Consider the following 21861-nt stretch of genomic DNA (forward strand, 5'->3'; position numbering starts at 1 on the left):
TTACTTCCGGGAAGCCCGTTCGCTTGCCTTTTCCCATAAAATTTTGAAGCCTTCGAGGTAAGGCAAGCACCGTTCACAATGTCTTGCACATAGTAGATTTTCAGGAAATATTTGTTGAGTTGAATTTAATTTACAAGAAATAGATTGGATTCCTCTTCATGCCCTGCCTTGTTGTCTCTCCGCTTCAGAGACGATTTTTTATTTCGAGGCTAGGGGGAGGCCACCCTAATCTTCAATGCAAAAGGACCTAAAAGTCCACACACAGTCCACAGCTGGCCTTTCTACTCTTTGTGAAAGGCTAAACTTTTTTGGATTGGTTGCTGCAACTCTTCCTGCATTTGTGGCTTTTAGCCTTGGTCTCCCAGTAATTTTATTAGACTCCTTTTAGTCTTTGCTTAAAATAAACCATTCTGTTGCTGTATGCCAAGATAATTTATCTCCCTTTAGCTTCTTTTTTTTTTTTTTTTTTTTTTTTTTTTTAAAAAAAGAAACCTTTTATCTTTGGCCCTTTTAACCATCTCATACAAACCAACTACCTTTAGCTTCTTAGTGACCGGCAGCTATTGTCACATTTTAAGTGTGCTTTGGAAAATGTTTTAAAGCATCTTCTTTGTACTTGTATTCTACAAGTAGAGAGGCTTTGTAGTCTCTCTATTGAAGTGCATATAACAGCTGCTCAGGTGAACTCCCATCTATTCATCAGGTGTCTATGATAGAATTGCGTTCCTAAAACTGTTTCGTTGTTAACTCATGGATTATATATTCACAGCCTGATTGTTGGTGTGATTGCTCCTTATATCAAATTCATAGCTCACTGGTGGCCTTAATAAAAGGAGTGAAAAAGTTCAGTACAGCAGCTATGTTCTTGTTACCCTTTTATAAAAGTTTGAAACACTACCTTATAGCTGTGACATGTAGTGGAAACCCACTACATGTGGGTTTGGCTTTGGCTCTGTCTCTGTCTCTAGTTCACTGTGGGTGGCTTTGCAAGTCATTTAGTCCCTTTATTATTATTATTATTATTATTATTATTAGAGAAAAGGTCTTGCTCTGTCACCCAGGCTGTAGTGCACTAGCATGATAATAGCTCACCGCAGCCTTGAACGCCTGAATCTAGACCCTTTAGACCTCATTTTTTCCATCTGGAAAATCAAAGAATTGAATTAGATTAAAATTCCTGTGGCTCTATTATCAAGTCAAGTAGTTGATGTCAGGTAGACCACACACTCTCAGCCTTCCAAAGACCATACAGACTTTTTTTTTTAGCTGCTGAAAGTAGTAGTTACCATTTATTGAGTGTTCACCCCGTACAAAGCGCTGTATCCAGGGCTTTATATACATATTACATTTTTCTTAGTGTAGCACATTACTGCTAAGATAGCATTTTATTTAAAATTTGTGGTTTTATATTGTTAATGAAAATCTTTAGTTATTCAGAGTGTGTCCTTGGGGCAACCTAAGGTATAAGCCTCTCAGTTTTTAGTTTAGGGAGAACCACAGTTTCTTTCTCTGGGCTGCTCTTTTGTCGTTTGTAAAGTGAGGGGCTGAACTCTTCTAGATCCCTTCCAGATCTAGTATTCTATGATGCCTGATCTGTTAATCCAGTTTCCCTATGCTGGCTCAGCAAACCAGTTTATAATTTGCACAGTGTAGATCCTCAACACATTTTGTTAAATAAATAATAGAGTTCTACTTCTTAAACCTTGAGTGTATGGTCATTGTATACCTCCCAAGTTACTGTCTCAAGGGTTTTGATATTCATATCGTGTTGAATAAGAAGAGTTTTCTGTAGGTATAAACTAATAATAATAGTATAATATATTGTTGACTGTTTATATATCAGACACTGAATTTAGCAGTTAATTTACATTATTCTAATTAACCCTCATGAAAGGAAACATTTTTTCCAAGTCAGCATTTTTTTTTGTCAGTTCAATGCAGTAGCTTCCTAAATGATCTCCCTGTTTCCACTTTTGCCCACCTGCTGTGATCCATTTCCTCACAGAACTGGGAGAGTGAACTTTAAAGACATGTATCATAGCGTATACTTTCTCCACTTAAGATCCTCTAATGACTTCCTACTTCACTTAAAAGTAAAATTCAGACACTTTTATGTGGCCCAGTACACCCTACATAATCTGGCCCCTACCTTTCTCTCCTCTTCTCATACTATTCTCCTTCTCACCTACTATGCCAGCCAACCTGTCCGTGTTTGATGGCTTGATTATGCCATGCTCATTTCCACCTTTGGGCTAATGTGCTCACGTGGAACCCTCTTCCTCCTGATTTTTACATAAGTGACTCCATGTTATTTCAGGTTTCACCTCAAATATTCCCTTCTGAATGAAGCCTTCTCTGATCATCCAATGTAAAGTAAGCCCTGCACTGGGCTTTATTCTTCTGTAGTGATTATCATCATCTAAAACTACCGCTTATTGATTATTAATTATCTCTTCCCCTTAAAATAATAGTGTCATGAGGGCAGTGACCTTATCTGTTTTTTGGGGGGTTTTCTTGAGACAGGCTCTTACTCTGTCGCCCTGTTGTCCACACTGAACTGCAGTGGCGTGATCATGGCTCACTGTAGCCTCTGACTCCCAGGCCCAAGCAATCCTCCCACCTCAGCCCCCCAAGTAGCTGGGACCACAGGCATGTACCACCATGCCCAGCTAATTTTGTTTATTTGTAGAGACAAGGCCTCACTATGTTGTCCAGGCTCGTCTCAAACTCCTGGGCTCAAGCAATCCTCCCTCGGCCTCCTAAAGTGTTGGGATAACAGGCATGAGCCACTGTGCCTGGCTGACCTTGTCTGTTTTGTTCACTTATATTCCCGGTGCATAAAACAGGGCCTATCTCATACAAGTCTCTCAAAAAATATTTCTTGAAGATTGGATAAAGGTTCCTCTTGGAACTGTGACCATATCTGTGTCCATATCAATTCATTTGAGTAATACAAACTTGCATAATTCTGGTGTCCAGGAGCAGTGACTCAGGGCACCAGCATCTCTGTCACAATTTTCCTGAGTAATCAAATTACCCTGATAAATAGTTTCTACCACCCGTTACCACAAATGATATCAAATGCTTTTATAGAGTTTTAATATACTGTAGGGATATTTATTCATTAAACAATTATTGAATATTATTTCCAATCACTCATTTATTTATTTATTTTTTTTTCTGAGATAGTCTCACTCTGTTGCCCAGGCTGGAGTGCAGTGGCGCAATCTTGGCTCACTGCAACCTCTTCCTCCCAGGTTCCAGCGATTCTCATGTCAGCCTCCTGAGTAGCTGGGATTACAAAGTGTGTGCCAACATTCCCAGCTAATTTCTGTATTTTTTGTGGAGATGGGGTTTCACCATGTTGACCAGGCTGGTCTCAAACTTTTGGCCTCAAGTGATCCACCCACCTCAGCCTCCCAAAGTTCTGGGATTACAGGCATGAGCCATCGTGCCTGGCCCCAGGCACTGTTTTAGAACCTGGGTATAAAAAGACTAATAAGACATATTGCTTTTTTTTTTGAGACGAAGTCTCACCCTATTGCCCAGGCTGGAGTGCAGTGGTGTCATCATGGTTCACTGCAGCCTCAACCTCCTGGGCTCAAGTGATCCTCCCATCTCAGCCTCCCAAGTAGCTGGGACCACAGGTGTGTGCCATCATGCCCAATTAATTTTTATTTATTTACTTATTTATAGAGATGGGTTCTCCATATGTTGCCCAGGCTGGTCTTAAACTCCTGTGCTCAAGTGATCTTTCTGCCTCAGCCTCCCAAAGTGCTGGGATTACAGGTGTGAGCCACTCTGCCTGGGCAAGACACATTCCTTGACCACAAAGAAATTATACTCTATTAGGGGAAATAGACATAGTCAAATAATTATCATATAATAATTATTAATATAATTAACTGTAATAATAGAGATATGCAAAAGGTATGATGCAGACACGGAAGGGACATCTGATCACACTGGGGGAGACCAGAAAAGACCTCATTTGTTGTTATAATCAGTAAGAGGTAGACAGGTAAAGGGAAGTTTGATGATAGTGGAGGAGGCCACTTAAGAGCGCAATGTGAATGAATGCACAGAGAAATAAAACGGTCTAAGAAGTTGACTAAACTGTAGAGCGAGGAAGGGGCTAGATTACAGAAGGATTTGTGGGTCATGCTTAGGAGTTTGGACTTTGTACTGTGTGGATGATAAGATACCATTGAAGGGTTTTTAATAAGGGAGCAGCATTGTTATAACTGCTTTCAAAAGAGTGATCTGGCTCTACAGTCTGGAAGATGATTTGAGGAGGGGCATAACTGGAGGCCAGGAGAACAGGTATGAGACATGTAATGAATAGGTGGAAGATATGGGGCTGAATCACCAGAGCGGTGGTGGTAGAAATGAGGATAGGAGAGGAGAAATTTGGCAAGTATGTGGGAGATTAAATTGGCTGGATCTATTGATTAGTTTTGGGATTAAGGGAGAAGAAGGTCTCTAGGATGCTTTCTCGTTTAGTTCTGAGTGACTGCATGAATGGTATTTTCACTCCCCTTCCAAAGAAGAGAGAAGTGGAGGGGCAGATTTTGTCAGGAGGTATAATGAATTCTGTTATTGACAAGTTCAGATGCTCAACTGTGGAGACATTTTTATAGTGATTCCTGCTGTTTTTGCTGCAACACATAGCCATGAGATTGTCTGTTTTACTACGAGGTGAACTAAAGTTACATTGGGATTCTGGAAGTAACCCACTTAATAATATTGCACAACATCCAGACTAAAGAGACTAGTTGAGATTTCACCAGCAATGAGGGGTGGTACTGTGTCTATTACAGTCTTTTAAATTAGCCACTTGCTTATGTGAGATTTGATTAGTTAAAACTAGTGGTATAGAATTATGTAGCCAGTATATGGCTATCTGATCACTTTCTAAAACAAATTTATGTCATGGTTTTTGAATAAATTAAATTATCTGTGCCTCAGTTTCTTTATTTGTAAAAGGGGAGATGATACTAATTGCCATGTATCACAAAAAGTCTTGGAAGATTATTCAGGTAGCACAATTAATTACATGTTAATAATTTTGATTACAGTGAATGAAATTATTGTTTTAGTCGTTCTTTGCTTTCTCGATGTCACTCCTTTGGAAATAATTCCTGGTCCCATGGTGGCAACAGTTCCCAAAGGGACTGAAAGAATGTCATCTTGGTAATTTATGAAAACTGATTGTAACAGTTATTTTTCTGATTGAACATGTGAAATATATTTTGTTGAAAGTATTTTATGACTGCAGTGTGGCAAAAATCTGCAAATGACAACTTCCTGCAGTCTGTCAGACCAAGATTTTAAAAATAAAGCACTGAATTTAAACCCAACATTGGTTACCACCTGTTACTGAGAAGTCTTTCAGAATTAAATGTCTATATTTAGAGAAAGTAATACTTGCACTGGTTTAAGATAACTAGGTTCTAAAATTTTGTTATGTTTATTTTTAGGTGATTGCTCATGCTTTTCACCAAATGTAAAAACGTAGTAAACTCATTGTGGGGCTCTTGAGGGGAATTGTAGAGGCTCTTGAGTAGTAATTGTAGAGCATTAGCTACTTAACCATAAACAAACTTGAAACTATTTTTTTTCTGTTAAAAACAGAAACAATTTCTTGAAAACTACTTTTTAAAAATGGATGTAATTTACATGATTTATATCCCCAAATCCACATCTTGCCTTAAGAATTCTATTAAGTATCATATATTCTAATTCCTTTGCAGCTGCTGTTTTAAGCAGTTGTCTAGTATCATCTGTCTTCTGTTGAGATCAGTAGTCTATAGATAGAAGAATCCCTAGAGTTTGAAATAAGTTCCCTTGTAGGGGTAAAAGTGTATACTACATTTTTCACCCTTTAATCTCTCACTGATAATACTGAATTTATTGTGTTCTTAGTGACCTTATGCCTAATATGGGGTACAGAAATGTTTTAATAATAAAATTGATTGAAAATGCTGATTTTCTTTTGTATCAGTTTCTTTAATTTGTTTTTTGGGGATGGAGTCTCACTCTGTTGCCCAGGCTGGAGTGCAGTGGCACAATCTTGGCTCACTGCAACCTCCGCCTCCCAGGCTCAAGCAGTGCCCCGCAATATCAGCTTCCCAAGTAGCTGCGACTAAAGGCATACATCACCACACCCAGCTAATTTTTATATTTTTTGTAGAGACGGAGTTTCACCATGTCGCCCAGGCTGGTCTCAAACTCCTGGGCTTAAGGGATCCAACCACCTTGGCCTCCCCAAGTGCTGTGATTATAGGCATGAGCCACAGTGCCTGGCCGTGTATCAGTTTCTAATAGTCCAGCGGGCCCAGTGACTTTGTTAGTAACTTCTTTAAAAGTGATTATTATTAGGCTGGGTGCAGTGGCTCATGCCTGTCCTAGCACTTTAGGAGGCCAGGGCAGGAGGATTACTGGAACTCAGGAGTTTGAGACCAGCCTGGGCAACATTGAGACCTCATCTCTTAAAAAAAAAAAAAGTGATCATTATTAGTGTTTGTCTAGGGCTAGATGGGTTGGGGGGAAATGGGGAGTGACTACCACTGGGTACTGGGTTTCTTAATGTAAATGAATAAAGTTGGTTGCTATAAAGGGACTAGGAGCAGGTAGGACCATCGGGTGTATTAGAAGAGTATATGCCCTTCTAAAGGGGACAGCCACTACTCTGTTTTGGTCTACTACTTCCTTATCTAATTGCAGGCCCGATATAACTACATCTTTTAATTTTCAGGAAAAGCAGGAACTGGGTATTTTTAATTGCTCTTAATTTTTTAAACAGTACAACAAATTAAAAAAAATTTAAACACTTTGCAAGCCAGACTGCAAAATATGAAGATAATCCTTCATGGACCAAATATTATAGGCTAGATCAGCTACAGATTAGATTATCTCTGTTGACCTGGCTAGCTGTAGGACTCCTTTTAAAAAAATCTTACAAAAATATAACGTAGGACAGGCACAGTGGCTCATGCCTGTAATCCCAACACTTTGGGGGCTGAGGCAAGAGGATCGCTTGAGCCCAGGAGTTCCAGACCAGCCTGGGCAACATAGGGAGACCTCATCTCTACAAAAAATAAAAAAATTAGTCAGGTTTGGTGGCATGCACCTGTAGTCCCAGCTACTTGGGAGACTGAAGCAGGAGGATTGGTTGAGCCCAGGAGTTTGTGACTACAGCGAGCCATGATTGCACCACTATACTCCAGCCTGGGCGACAGAGTGAGAGACCCTTTCTCTAAAAAAAAAAAAAAAAAAAAAAAAAAAAAATGTGTGTATGTATAGCTTTTTTTTTTTTTTTGGTAATGCTATCGGTAGATCACTGTGCCTGTTTTGTTCCAGACACTTAGTGGGTGCATTACAGAACCTGTCTCCTGCAAATGCGTAATCAGTACACTTGTAGAGAGTACTTTAACATATCTAATTTTACTGTCAATGCCTGTATAAATTATTTCAATTTTAAACTTGAAGAAGCAGAGACTCATAGATGTTAAATAATTTGACCATGTATCACACCTGGTTCTTAGCAGAGACTGACTGAGTCCTCGGTTTTTTTTGCCTCCTAATCTAGTAATCTGCTATACTAGTTACTACTGCACAAACACTTTGGTAGTCTACTGACAGATATTTGAAATAAAAATCTTATTTAACATCTTGAAATAGAAAAAATAAACCATGTAGGTATTTTGCTCCCTGTTCAATTCCATCTCCCTCCCTACAGAATAAGAATGTGTTTGGTGGCAGTGGTAGTTTAAGGGCCTCTGTTTATTGGATGTCTCTGATGTGTTATACCAATGCTTTAGTGTTAGTTACCTTCTGAATCTAGTGACATGTCAATAATTATGTTAATCTATTTCTAAGAAGGATGGAGGGAAGTCTTACAATAAAATATGTAGCTACAAAGAAAACAGTGAATAAAAATAAAAGCACACATTTGAACAATGCAGATATAGCTAAGTACATGGAGAAGGGTCATTATCCTGGTAAGCCTGTCTAAAGAGATCTAGAGCAAAAATCCTGGGGTACAGGTAAAATAAAGGTCATTTCAGTAACATTTTGGCAACTTGAATTCAAACATACTTAAATTTGTGGAAAGAGAAAAATTAGTTTAGGTCCTCCCCTCTCCCCTCCTTCCCAAGGGAGATCTGTAGCTATTTGTAGGTTATAGCCTTTTTCTTTTTTTCCTTTTTTTTTTTTTTTTTTTTTTTTGAGAAGGAGTTTGATTCTTGTCACCCAGGCTGAAGTGCAGTGGCGCAATCTTGGCTCACTGCAACCTCCGCCTTCTGGGTTCAAGAGATTCTCCTGCCTCGGCCTCCCGAGTAGCTGGGATTACAGGTGCCCGCCACCATGCCCAGCTAATTTTTGTATTTTTAGTAGAGACAGGGTTTCGCCATGTTGGCCAGGCTGGTCTCGAACCCCTGACCTCAGGTGATCCGCTTGCCTCTGCTTCCCAAAGTGCTGGGATTACAGGCACAAGCCACCGTGCCTGGCTGGTTATAGCCTATTTCTTTTATTTTTCTTTCTTTTTTTTTTTTTTTGTTGGAACATTTTATTGAAAAGAAAAACTGTATAAATAAGTTCTTGGTTTGATAGCAACAAAGGCTTATGTTCCCCCTTCCCTCCCCATCTTTGAAGAACTAAAAAAGAAACAAAAAGTTCATCCCCATGACGCCATTCTTGACCAGAGTCTGCCCAGAAGCCCGTCCTGTGAGCTCTTTCTCGATCTGCCTCAATGGGGCCGGGTCATTCTGGGGATGCCTGGTCCCAGGGGCTGCAGCACCTAGTTTTGTAGTTGGGAGAGACTGGGATAGAGCTGGGGAGGTGGCTGAGGTGTTTTAGTGTCAGGAGAAGAGGGCTGGCTGACCCCCCTAGCTCCATTTGGTCTCACAGGTGAGAAGGTACTTGGCTATAAATATGAACACTGATTGAGGCAGGCTTGATCTGGGACTTTGAGGGCAGGCAGGATGATTATGGCCCAGGTACCACAGGATGTGGAGTTTCTGGGCTCAGCATCATGGTATCTGGGGCCCACGTCCAAGTGGAGTAAATTCTAGCTGGGAAGGTCCGTTCAAGCACACGGGAACCCTGGTTTGTTTGTCCACCCCCACCCATGGAGTATCTAAGCTGGTACCTCACCTCCCCCGAATCCCAGTAGCACCCATGTGTCTCAGAAGCCTTTGGCTGCCTCCTGCCATCCTGTGTGCACCCTGAGGCCCTAAAACTCGTCTCGCATCTTGTCAAGCTTAGGCCGGACCAGGTGCCCAGTGAACAGCAGGGAGCCGCTCTGGGTGTCCCACACCAGGAAGATGAAGGGGTGGTCAGAGTAGAACAGCTTGGGGCTGCGCAGCTCCTTGCTCCCATAGATGTCCTGGTCAAAGGAGTTGCCGTCTGTGTCCAACTCAAAGGCGGTGGCATGGAACACGCTGGTCAGGTACAGGTCCTTCTTGTGTGGCATGCGTGACAAGTTTGCCTTGTTCTTGTCAATGGCCTCAGTCAGGCCAAACCCAGCCAGGAGTTTCTGCAGGTCATGGGAACCTCCACCACCCGCTTGGGCAAGGAGATGGTGACAGGCTTCTGCTTCTTCCCCATCCAGATCTTCAGCTGCTCTTTGGTTAGCAGCTTTTTAAGGCCTCGAGGGGCTCCACGTGGTGGGGCATGAGGATGATGAGGCTGGAGAGCTTGTGGGCCAGGGGCATCTCCACGATTTGCAGCTTTTCCTTCTCATTGTCATAGTAGTTGTAGAGGCCTGTCTGGTGCATCACCATGACACCCACGGTATAGAACCGAGTCACCATGAAGCCACGGTTTTCCACCATCTTGTGGAATTTCTCATTCCAGTGTGGCTTGAAGAACATGGTGTTGACAAGCAGGGCACCATCCATGCACTCCATGTCCTTGGTGACCTCGGGCAGCTTGCCGTCGGTGGTCTGCGCGGCCTTCTCATGGATGGACTGCAGCGCACTGCGCTTGTCATGGAAATTGATCTTGGAGTGCTCGCAGTTGTAGTGCTGCTTGCTGCTGCGCACGAAGTCATCAGCGAAACTCACTGAGCTGGGTCCCTACAGGCGACTGCACAGCTTCCAGGTCACGTTGCGCGCGGTGGAGTTGCTGAGTGAGCGCAGCGGCTCGCCCACGCCGGCGTGCACATCCTCGTCGCGCAGTTGCTTGGCACTCAGCACTGCCTTGGCCTGCGACGCCGTGGTCGCCTTGCCGCCCAGCGACACGAGCCCCAGCGACGAGGCCACCACCACGGGCGACACCAGGATGTTCTCCACCTCCTGGTCCTTGGCCATGGCCTGGTACAGGCTGAAGGCCAGGCCTGCGCTGTGTTCGGCCAGCGTGGCTGCCTTGGGGCTCAGCTTCTCTGCAGTGCCAGGAGCTGCTGTGGCTGCAGGTTTCTTCACCTCGGTCGCCAAGGCCACCACCAGGAGGCAGAAGGCGCTGAGGAGCAGGAGGGAGCGCGTGGCTGGGAGGTGGTTTGCGTGCACCACGATGGACCTGTCAGGGCTGGGTCGAGCTGGGTTGTCCTGGGTTGGGCTGGGCTGGCTCCAAGACGGGAGTCTCGCTCTCGAGCCGCGACACAATTCTACTCTTCTATAGCCTATTTCTATGTAACTTTTACAACTTATAGCTGAGGGTTACCTATATGTTCATTATTCATGTCTTTTTTTTTAGGGGCGGGGTCTCACTATGTTGCCCAGGCTGCATTATTCATGTATTTATCTTGTTAAACCACCAGCTTTAGACTTGTTTGTTCTCCTCCCTAATTTTCTAATCAGGCTTCTACATGTTGAGGAAAGGATTCTTAAAGCAATCCTTTGCTCCCATGCTCCCCTAACTACTGAAAAATAAATCCAATAATACAATTTGAATTAAAAAATTAAGATTTTAAGGGTATGGTAGTATGCCCCCTTATTCAAGGAGGATATATTCCAAGACCCCCGGTGGATGCCTGAAACCATGGATAGTACCAACCCCTATTATAGGTTATGCTTTTTCCTAAGTCTGGAACTTTCATTCTTTCAGTTAAAGGAAGCACTATGGCTTCTCTTTGGCATATCTGAATTGCCAACATTACTACTCTTTTGCTTTGGGGCCGTTATTTAAGTAAAATAAGGTTACATGAACACAAGCATTGCAATACCCCACAGTTGATCTGGTAACCAAAATGGCTACTAAGTGACTAATGAGTGGGTAGTTTATGCAGTGTGGACAGGCTGGACAGTGGGATGATTGACATTCCAGGAAGGGGGAGCCGGTATTGTGAGAGATTTTAATCGTGCTACTCAGAATGGTGCACAATTTAAATCTTACAAATTGTTCCTTTCTGGAATTTTTCACTTAATATTTTTGGACTGGTTGACTAAGGGTAACTGAAATGGCAGAAAGCTAAATCGGAGGACAGGTACTACTGTAACTTACATTGAAATTGTCAATCTAAAAACAACAACCAGTAAATAAGCACTTTTTTTTTTTTTAAGACAGAGTCTCCTTCTGTTGCCCAGGCTAGAGTGCAGTGGCATGATCTTGGCTCACTGCAACGTCCGCCTCCCAGGGTCAAGTGATTCTCCTACCTCAGCCTCCAGAGTAGCTGGGATTACAGGCGCGTGCCACCATGCCTGGCCAATTTTTTTTCTTTTTTTTTTTTTGAGACAGAGTTTCACTCTTGTTGCCCAGACTGGAGTGCAATGGCGCGATCTCGGCTCACTGCAACCTCCACTTCCCCGGTTCAAGTGATTCTCCTGCCTCAGCCTCCCGAGTAGCTGGGATTATGGGTGCCTGCCAACCATGCCCAGCTAATTGTTTTGTATTTTTAGCAGAGACGGCGTTTCACTATTTTGGCCAGGCTGGTCTTGAACTCCTGACCTCAGATGATGCACCCGCCTCAGCCTCCCAAAGTGCTGGGATTACAAGCGTGAGCCACCGTGCTCAGCGCCCGGCCAATTTTTGTATTTTTAATAGAGACGGGGGTTTCACCAGGCTGGCCAGGCTGGTCTCGAACTCCTGACCTTGTGATCCACTCGCGTCAGCCTCCCAAAGTGCTGGGATTACAGGCATGAGCCACCGCGCCCAGCCAGTAAGCACTATTTTTACTTTAGGAGTTTGCTTCAACAGAGTTTTTAAAAACAGAATTCTGACTTAACAATAAATAACATTTTTTATATAAAGCATCTAACATAGTGCTTGGCATAAAACAGAACTCAATACATTTTAGTTTAATCAGATCATCAAAGTAGTATGGATGTGGACTATCTGCTGACATAATGGAATTAGCCTTTTATATAAAATGCTTTTTTAAACCATATGAAGTGTTCAGAGTGAAGTTGGTAACAACATTGTGGATATTTGGCTTCTTAAAGTCGTAAGGGCCCTGAGGATGTTGCCATTACTTTGGGTGATGGGACTCGTAAAGAATTAGGAAACACAGAGAAAATGGCTCTATGGCCACATAAGCAGGTGTCATGGAATCTTTTAATCACTTCGTTGCCTTGGGCAAAACAGTAGAGATAATGGAACTTTTTTTTTTTTTTTTTTTTTTAATACAGAGTCTCGCTCTATTGTCAGACTGGAGTGCAGTGGCACGATCTCGGCTTACTGCACCCTCCACCTCCCAGGTTCAGGTGAAACTCAGCCTCCTGAGTAGCTGGGATTACAGCCACTTGCCACCACACCCAGCTAATTTTTGTATTTTTAGTAGAGACGGTTTCACCATGTTGGCCAGGATGGTCTCGATCTCCTGACCTCGTGATCCACCCACCTTGGCCTCCCAAAGTGCTGGGATTACAGGCATGAGCCCCCATGCCCGGCCGATAATGGAACATTTCTAAAAATTTTTTTTTTTTTTTGGGGACAGAGTCTTGCTCTGTCACCCAGGTTGGAGTGCAATGGCACAATCTCAGCTCACTGCACCCTCTGCCTCCTGGGTTCAAGTGATTCTCCTACCTCAGCCTCCTGGGATTACTTCAGCTGGGATTACAGGTGCACACCACCATGCCTGACTAATTTTTGCGTTTTTAGTAGAGACAGGGTTTTGCCATGTTGGCCAGACTGTTCTCAAACTCCTGACCTCAAGTGATCCCCTGGCCTTGGCCTCCCAAAGTGCTGGGATTACAGGCATGAGCCACTGTGCCAGGCCCATTTCTAAATATTTTAAATGAACAGAATCTAAGCGGATACTATTCACTTAAAATATTTGTTGCACACCTATCTAGCACAGTGCTTGACTGAGTGGGATCATATTGCTTTTGTCTTTAATAATTCACACAGTAGTACAAGGCAGAACCATCTTACATTATCTCTGGAACAAGACTGGCAATAATTTTTTTTTAAAATGAGTATGTATGTCATAAATACCCTATCAGTTTTATCACCAAAACTCTGCAGGAGTTTAGAGAGAAGTCACATTTCCCTGAGGTAATTAATCTAGTCAAATATTTATAATAGTGTGGATTGTTTTTTATGGCTGTAACATATAGCATATGAAAATGTTTATGTTAAAACATAGATTGCAATATAGTTATGAGTACAGTGTTATATACAATTTTTTAAAAGGCTAGAAAGCCACCAAGATCTTAAGAAACAATTGTATCAGGTCAATTTGGGGAGGCTGAGAGGGAGGAAGGGAGGTGAAATTAGAAATATATATAATTTTTTATTTAGAAATATATGTTTAAAATAAATAATACAGTCACATAGTTTCAAAATTTAAAAAATAAACTGTTTTAGGTCTTGCCCTGGGTGATAGAGACACCAGTGAAATAGAAATGACAATAGGAAAGGTAATAATAACTACCAGTATTTAAAAGTATACAGTAGTTTCCTTCCCATAATCACCCTCTACCACCTACTTCCCCTCACCCCCTCAAGACCACTATTATTGTGCATCCTGCAAGTGACGTTTTTTGTCTGATAAGCAAATGTATAGATTTATTATAGATCATTTATCTCTCTCTTTTACAAACTGTTCTGTACCTTGCTTTATTAACAATATATTGGATAGCTTTCTTTTTTAAATAACATTTTACAGTTTACTTACTCTTTGTAATTGTCTCATAGCATTATTTCATTAAATGGACTATAATAATTTATTTAACCAGTCTCTATTCCATGACTTTGCTATTACAAGCTGTGCTGTAATGAATAACATTATAGTTAATGTCATTTTGTACTTGTACGTATTATCTGAAGGATAAGGACAGGTTCCTAGAGGTGGAATTGCTGGATCAGTGCATTTGCATTTGTAATTTTGATAGATATAAATCAGTGGCATGCAATCATAATCACCTAGGGAACTTTTCTGAAGTTCTTACGTCTGCCTTTCCTAAAACCTGGGAGTTATTTATTGTTGTTTTTTGGTTTTCTATAGATCTGGGATGGGGCTCAGGTATCTATATGTTTTAAAGTGTCTAAACTGGGCTGGGCATGGTGGCTCATGCCTGTAACCCCAGCACTTTGGGAGTCTGAGGTGGGTGGATCATTCGAGGTCAGGAGTTCGAGACCAACCTGGCCAACATGGTGAAACCTCCTCTCTACTAAAAATACAAAAAAATTAGCCGGGCGTGGTGGTGCGCGCCTGTACTCCCAGCTATTTGGGAGGCTGAGGCATGGGAATTGCTTGAACTCGGGAGGTGGAGGTTGCAGTGACCCAAGATTGCACCACTGCACTCCAGCCTGGGCAACAGAGCGAGACTGTCTCAAAAAACAAACAATAAACAACAACAACAACAAAACCCAAGTGTCTAGAGTGATTCTGATGTTTATCTCAGAAGAAAGAGGAGAGGCTCAACATTGTAAAATGGAATGTGGTATGCAGAAGCATATTTAGGCTGGGCTCGGTGGCTTATACCTGTAATCCCACCGCTTTGGGAGGCTGAGGCAGGAGGGTCACTTGAGCCCCAGGGGTTTGAGACTAGCCCGGGCAACACAGGGAGACCCTTTCTCTACAAAAAAAAAAAAAAAAAAAAAATGTAAAAATTAGCCACATGTGGTGGTGTGCACCTGTCGTCCCAGCTAGTTGGGAGGCTGAGGTGGGAGGATCACTTGAGCCCAGCAGGTTGAGGCTGCAGTGAACCATGATCACACTACTGCACTCCAGCCTGGGCAACAGAGCAAGACCATCCCTCAAAACAACAACAACAACAACAAAAAATCAGATAACGGGGAAGCTATACATGTGAGAGGCAGGGGATATATGGGAAGTTTTTATACCTTCCACTCAATTTTGCTGTGAACCTAAAATTGCTCTAGAAAATAGAGTTTAATAAAAAATAATTTTAATCTGGGCATGGTGGATCACACCTATAGTCCCAGTTACTTGGGAGGCTGAGATGAGAGGATCACTTGTGCCTACAAGTTTGAGTCCAAAGACCCTATCTCTAAAAATAATAATAATTTCTAAAAAACTTGTTTTAAAAAGTTATTATTATTTAAAGAGAGATATTGCAGTTATCTACTGCTGTGTAGCAAATTACCCTCAAAACTTAGTGGCTTAAAACAATTATCATTTTATTTGCTCAGAGTTCTGTGAGTCAGATATTTGGGCTGGGCTTTGCCCAGATATTTCAGTTGTTCTTTTCCTGATCTCACCTGGGGTCACTCATGTGGTTGCAGTCATCTAGTGGTGCCACTGGGCCTGGATAGTCTAAGATGACTTCTTTCACATGTCTGGCTTTGGTGATGGCTGTTGGCTGGGCCCTTGAGGCCTAGGCATGGAAGTCGCATAGCATTACTTCTACCATATTGTATTGGGCAAAACAAGTCACAAGGCTAGCTTAGATGAAATGAGGGAAGAAATAGACTTCACTTCTTCATGGAAGGACCTGCGAAAAAATTTTGGTCTTTAAAAAACAAATCTGCCTTCACAAAACAAATCTACCAGCCAGTGTGGTGGCTCACGCCTGTAATCCCAGCACTTTGCGAGGCTGAGGTGGGTGCATCACCTGAGGTCAGGAGTTCGAGACCAGCCTGGCCAACATGGCGAAACTCCTTCTGTACTAAAAATACAAAAATTAGCCAGGTGTGGTGGCACGCACCTGTGAATCCTAGCTACTCAGGAGGCTGAGACAGGAGAATTGGTTGAACCTGGAGGCGGAAGTTGCAGTGAGCCAAGATACCACCACTGCACTCCAGCCTGGGCAACAGAGTGAAACTCCATCTCAAAAAAAACAAATCTACCACAAATAGAAAAGGCCAGGATTAGTTTAGGATGTGTTACTCAGCCCATTTAGCCTTTTAGCCTAAGTAGTATTTCCCCCAAGGCTAATTATTCAACGTTCTTTGGTTATCTTTATTACCTTGCCCTCAACTCTTTCTCTGTTTCTGCTAGAAAGAAGATGAAATAGAAATTAAAATGAAAACAGGAAAGTTGTACCACTAGTTACCTAACTGAATTTTTGAAAACTCTGTATTATGAAACCATTTTAAAAAAGAAAATGTACTGTATTTACTTTTGGATATTCTCATGAACTTGATTAACAGTGATATAGAGAGCTCAGGATCCTGACTTTTAATAATAGACCAGGATTGTGTGTTATTACCACATTATTTGTTAGTATTTAATTAAATATCTCGATGTTAAAATTTTTTAAAAGATACAACTATTTAAAATCTTGACCTTAGTATTAATTTCCTGGGCAAATTATTCGATTCATATTCTGTACAGGTAGAGATCGATGACCACCTTTTGGAATGATCTGAAATCCTGAATTGGCTGATGCTGAATTGATGATGTCTTTACTTCTATTTAACTAACTTTTGCCAGTACTCAGCAAATACAAATGCTATCTTCCTTTGAGTTACATTAGTTTATAATCCTCTGTGGTATGCCATTTAATTCTGCTTTTCATTCTGAAAGAGTTCTTAGCCTCTGTTCATTATTCATGGGAAACAGTTGTGCAGCATGCCTTGACATTAAGTTGAGCATCTAAAATTAGTCCTGCTACAATCAGTTGTTGGGAACAAGGTTTCAATAGTTGTGGCATGTGTTAAGTAGACATTGCAAGGTTGGAAGGAACTCCCTAGAAATAAGTAAGTTATGTGTTATGTATGTGTTCATTTGTGTATCTATGTGTATATATATGTGTGTGTGTATATATATGTGTGTATATATAAAATGGAATGTCTCTTTTTATTAAGCAAATTAACAAATTATATGTTACCACAAATTCTTCATATGCAATACAAAGCATCTTTATTCATGCAGTATGCTATTTAATCAATAATTTCAGAAGAAAAATATGTTATTGAGAACTTGACAGACAAAACATTTTTTGCATGTTTGTTTTGTGGTTTTCAATTTTTAAAATAAATAATTGTATTACATATACTCTATTTCAAGTGAATGGCTTTTCTTTCTCTCTTCAGAGTTTATAGAAACCTATTCACCAAAATGGCATCCTGGTTATATGAATGTCTTTGTGAAGCTGAACTTGCACAGTATTATTCTCATTTCACTGCCCTTGGCCTTCAGAAAATAGATGAATTAGCCAAGATTACAATGAAGGACTACTCCAAATTAGGAGTCCATGACATGAACGACCGCAAACGTCTCTTCCAACTTATCAAAATTATTAAGATTATGCAAGAAGAAGATAAAGCAGTCAGTATCCCAGAACGTCATCTTCAGACAAGCAGCCTGCGCATCAAATCTCAGGAATTAAGATCTGGCCCTCGCAGACAGCTGAATTTTGATTCTCCTGCTGACAATAAAGACAGAAATGCCAGCAATGATGGGTTTGAAATGTGCAGTTTATCAGATTTCTCTGCAAATGAACAGAAGTCCACTTACCTAAAAGTGCTAGAACACATGCTACCAGATGATTCCCAGTACCATACAAAAACAGGAATTCTGAATGCCATAGCTGGTGATTCCGATGTGCAAACAGAAATCAGCACTTCACTCTTTTCACCAAATTACCTTTCTGCAATACTGGGGGATTGTGATATTCCCATTATTCAAAGAATCTCTCATGTTTCAGGGTATAACTATGGAATCCCTCATTCTTGTATCAGGTAATAAATTTTATCTTTCTTTCTTTTGAGGGAAAGTAGCCTCAGGCAAGGGCAGGCCTCTCCTTCATGTCCAGCAGACAGCATCTACTCCTTGTTTATAGTAAATGAATATAACAAATTATCATGAACAGCATTTGCATCAATAATAGGAATACCTGGATGTGGGAAAATTAATGAGAAATTGGGACTTTCTAGGTGGGAGAAAGATGATATTGTTCATGTACATCAGAACAGCTGCTACTTGCCAGGATCTGTAGCAGATCTGTTTCTATTGTTTATTATAGCGTAACATGATACATCTAGTACATCTGTGAAAGTGAAATAGTTAACCCTTCTACAATGGAGAAAAAAATTACACAATCCACAGGACTTTTTTAAGGTTATCAAATTCACTTAACCCAACCAGGAGACTTAAAGATGCTTTGTTAAAAAACAAGGGCATGTAGTTTAATTAAGTAGGTCTTTGGAGCAGTTAGTTCACCTACACACATTGAAATATGATCCTAATTTTGAGTGCTTTCTACAATTTCAACCCCGGAAAAAACATAATTTTGGTGATTACAAACAGTAAGACATTGTTGGTGGAGATGAGAGTTTGAGAGTCAGGGTGACAATAAGTTATTTTCACCTAGTGCTTCGAGTTAGAATTTGAAATAAGGTCCCTAAGTGGTGAAATAACAAGTAATCCCTAGTACTAACAATGGTATAATAGGAAATATGTTCTTGTAAAAAAAAAGTACTCCTTGTTTTATTTTTAACATTATATATGTGAGTTATGGGCAAACAAAATTCATTCTTGAGCCATATTTTCTTTTTAAAAATACTGTTATTCATACCTTAAGATAAAGAATTTATATCTGGTCTTACATTGGCTAAGGTTTCAGAAGATCTCATAATCAGTTATTTTACTCCATAAAAATAGAAGACTCAGTTTTAACAGTAAAAATATCTTTAATAATTTGAAATACATAAGTGAATTTTTATTATAATATTTCTGAAAACATTTTGTTTGGTCTAGGAGATCACAGAGCATGTAATACTGTTTTCTCCTTTTAATTCTGAGAGGAATAGATTGTTCCTTGACTATGAAGGCAGATTATTGCTATTGCATTGGTTACCTCAGCGGTGAAGGAGTAAATACTTTCTTTTTTTTTTTTGAGACGGAGTCTCACACTGTCGCCCAGGCTGGAGTGCAGTGGTGCAATCTCTGCTCACTGCAAGCTCCGCCTCCCGGGTTCATGCCATTCTCCTGCCTCAGCCTTCCGAGTAGCTGGGACTACAGGCGCCCACCACTATGCCTGGCTAATTTTTTGTATTTTTAGTAGAGGTGGGGTTTCACCATATTAGCCAGGATGGTCTTGATCTCCTGACCTTGTGATCCACCCGCCTCGGCCTCCCAAAATGCTGGGATTACAGGTGTGAGCCACCACGCCTGGCCTATTTTCTTGAATATTACTTTTTTACTGAACAATGCATAAAAATCTAAATTGGAATTACTTATAAGTAAAAATACCACTTTATTTAACACCATCAAGGATAGGATGGATATTTTAGTTTAACCATTACCATTTCATTTATTTGACTCTTTGTTTATTTGTTTGTTTGTTTGTTTGTTTGTTTGTTTGTTTTGTAGAGACAGGGTCTTGCTCTGTCACCCAGGCTGGAGTGCAGTGGTGCAGTCATAGTCCACTGCAGCCTCAAACTCATGAGGTCAAGTGATCCTCCTGCCTCAGCCACCCAAGTAGCTAGGACTACAGGTACGCACCACTGTCCCCAGCTAATTTTTCAATTTTTTGTAGAGTTGGGGATCTCACTATGTTACCCAGGCTGGTCTTGAACTCCTGGCCTCAAGTGATCCTCCCACCTCAGCTTCCCAAAGCACTGGGATTACAGGTGAGAGCCACTCTGCCCTGCCCAAACTAGAGCTTTTTAAAAAAACACGCATGTCTTTTTGCTCTTTGAACTTGAAACTATGGGCCTTTTGTTCATATGAGTCATCCTAGAGCCCTGAACAATTTTAAAAACGACTAAACATTTTCTGTCCTCTTTGATCAGCTTTATATGATTAGGTTATTGATATCCAACAACTAAAGATTTTAACACAAAACCCTTATTAAAATGATGCATTAGGCCAGGCACAGTGGCTCACACCTCTAATCCCAGCACTTTGGGAGGCCAAGGCGGGTGGATCACCTGAGGTCAGGAGTTCAAGGCCAGCCTGGCCAACATGGCTAAACCCCATCTCTACTAAAAATACAAAAATTAGCAGGGCGTCATGGCAGGTGCCTGCAATCCCAGCTATTCTAGAGGCTGAGGTAGGAAAATCGCTTGAACCCGGGAGGCAGAGGTTGCAGTGAGCCAAGATTGCGCCACTGCACTCCAGCCTGGGTGACACAGTGAGACTCTGTCTCAAAAAAAAAAAAAAAAGCATTAAAAATTTTCATTTTTGATGAGCACAATGGCTCATGCCTGCAATCCTGGCATTTTGGGAGGCCAAGGCAGGCAGATTGCTTGAGCCCAGGAGTTCGAGGCCAGCCTGGGCAACATGGTGAGATCCTGTTTCTACAAAAATACAAAAATTAGCCAGGCATGATGGTGTGCACCTGTAGTTCCAGCTACTATTGGCTGAAGTGGGAGGATGGCTTCAGCCCAGGAGGTTGAGGCTTCAGTGAGCTGTGCTCGCACCACTGCACTCCAGTCTGGGTGATAGAGCAAGACCCTGTCTCAAAACAAAAAATTCCCTTGTGAAAAATCAAACATATGCAAAAGAAGAAAAAAATAGAACACTGAATCCCAATATGTCCATCATCCAATTTCTTTTTCTTTTTTCTTTTTTTCAGACAGAGTCTTGCTCTGTTGCCCAGGCTGGAATGCAATGGCACTATCTCACCTGTGAACTCCACCTCCTGGGTTTAAGTGAGCATGCCCAGCTAAGTTTTATATTTTTAGTAGAGATGGGGTTTCACCATGTTGGCCAGGCTGGTCTCGAACTCCTGACCTCAAGTGATCTGCCCGCCTCAGCCTCTCGAAGTGCTAGGATTACAGGCGTGAGCCACCGCACCTGGCCCGTCATCCAGTTTCAATGATTGTCACGATTTTCCCACAGTACCTCAAAATGGTACATTTCATTTATTCGGTCATTTATTTATTCCACCTGCAGTTTCATGCAAAAATGATGCATTTTAAAGTCCCTAAATGTTGGTTAAGAAAATAAAATTTGCTTTAAAACATGCCATAAAATTAGTGCTTTATGCATTCATTATATTAGAAAATTATTTGCTGGGTTTTTTTTTAAAACCAATTCAGATCCCAGTAAAAAAATTATTCTCCAGACTGAGCGTGATGGCTGATGCTTGTAATCCCAGCACTTTGAGAGGCCAAAATGGGAGGATTGCTTGAGGCCATAAGTTCAAGACCAGCCTGGGCAAGATAGTGGGACCCTGTCCCTACAAAAATTACAAAAATTAGCCAGCTGCAGTGTTGTACGCTATAGTCCTAGCTACTTAGGAGGCTGAGGTAGAATTTCTTGAACCCTGGAGGTTGAGGCTGCAATGAGCCATGGCTATGCCACAGTACTCCAGCCTGGGTGACAGAGTGAGATCCTATCTCAAAAAAAATTTTTTTTCAGCAGCCAGTTGGAGGGCTAAGGGAATCAGAATTGATATGAAACAATTGTATAAAATAGTATTCTATATAAGATCTCTTAGGGGTTTTTTGTTTGTTGGTTGGTTTTTTGTTGTTGTTCTGTTATTTGTGTTTTTGCAGGGAGAAGGGCAGAGCAGGGTGGGGATGGAGATAGAAGAACTTTCTCAGGGTTGACACTTTACTTTG

General features: G+C 41.3%; 1 protein-coding gene and 1 pseudogene across 2 annotated transcripts in view; one reads left to right on the forward strand and one right to left on the reverse strand.

The window, feature by feature from the left end:
* The window catches only part of LOC101150995 (sperm microtubule inner protein 6), a 144385-nt gene that overhangs the window by 69559 nt on the left and 52965 nt on the right, over nucleotides 1-21861 (forward strand). For both annotated transcript variants that reach the window (XM_063696954.1, XM_004047942.5), the window contains one exon: nucleotides 17383-18030. In XM_063696954.1, coding sequence (XP_063553024.1) covers nucleotides 17383-18030 — 648 coding nt within the window. The remainder of the gene's footprint in view (nucleotides 1-17382; nucleotides 18031-21861) is intronic.
* On the reverse strand, nucleotides 9236-10848 carry LOC134756926 (serpin H1-like; annotated as a pseudogene).

This window comes from Gorilla gorilla, chromosome 13, assembly GCF_029281585.2.
Source record: "Gorilla gorilla gorilla isolate KB3781 chromosome 13, NHGRI_mGorGor1-v2.1_pri, whole genome shotgun sequence".
In the NCBI taxonomy this organism is placed as follows: Eukaryota; Metazoa; Chordata; class Mammalia; order Primates; family Hominidae; genus Gorilla; species Gorilla gorilla.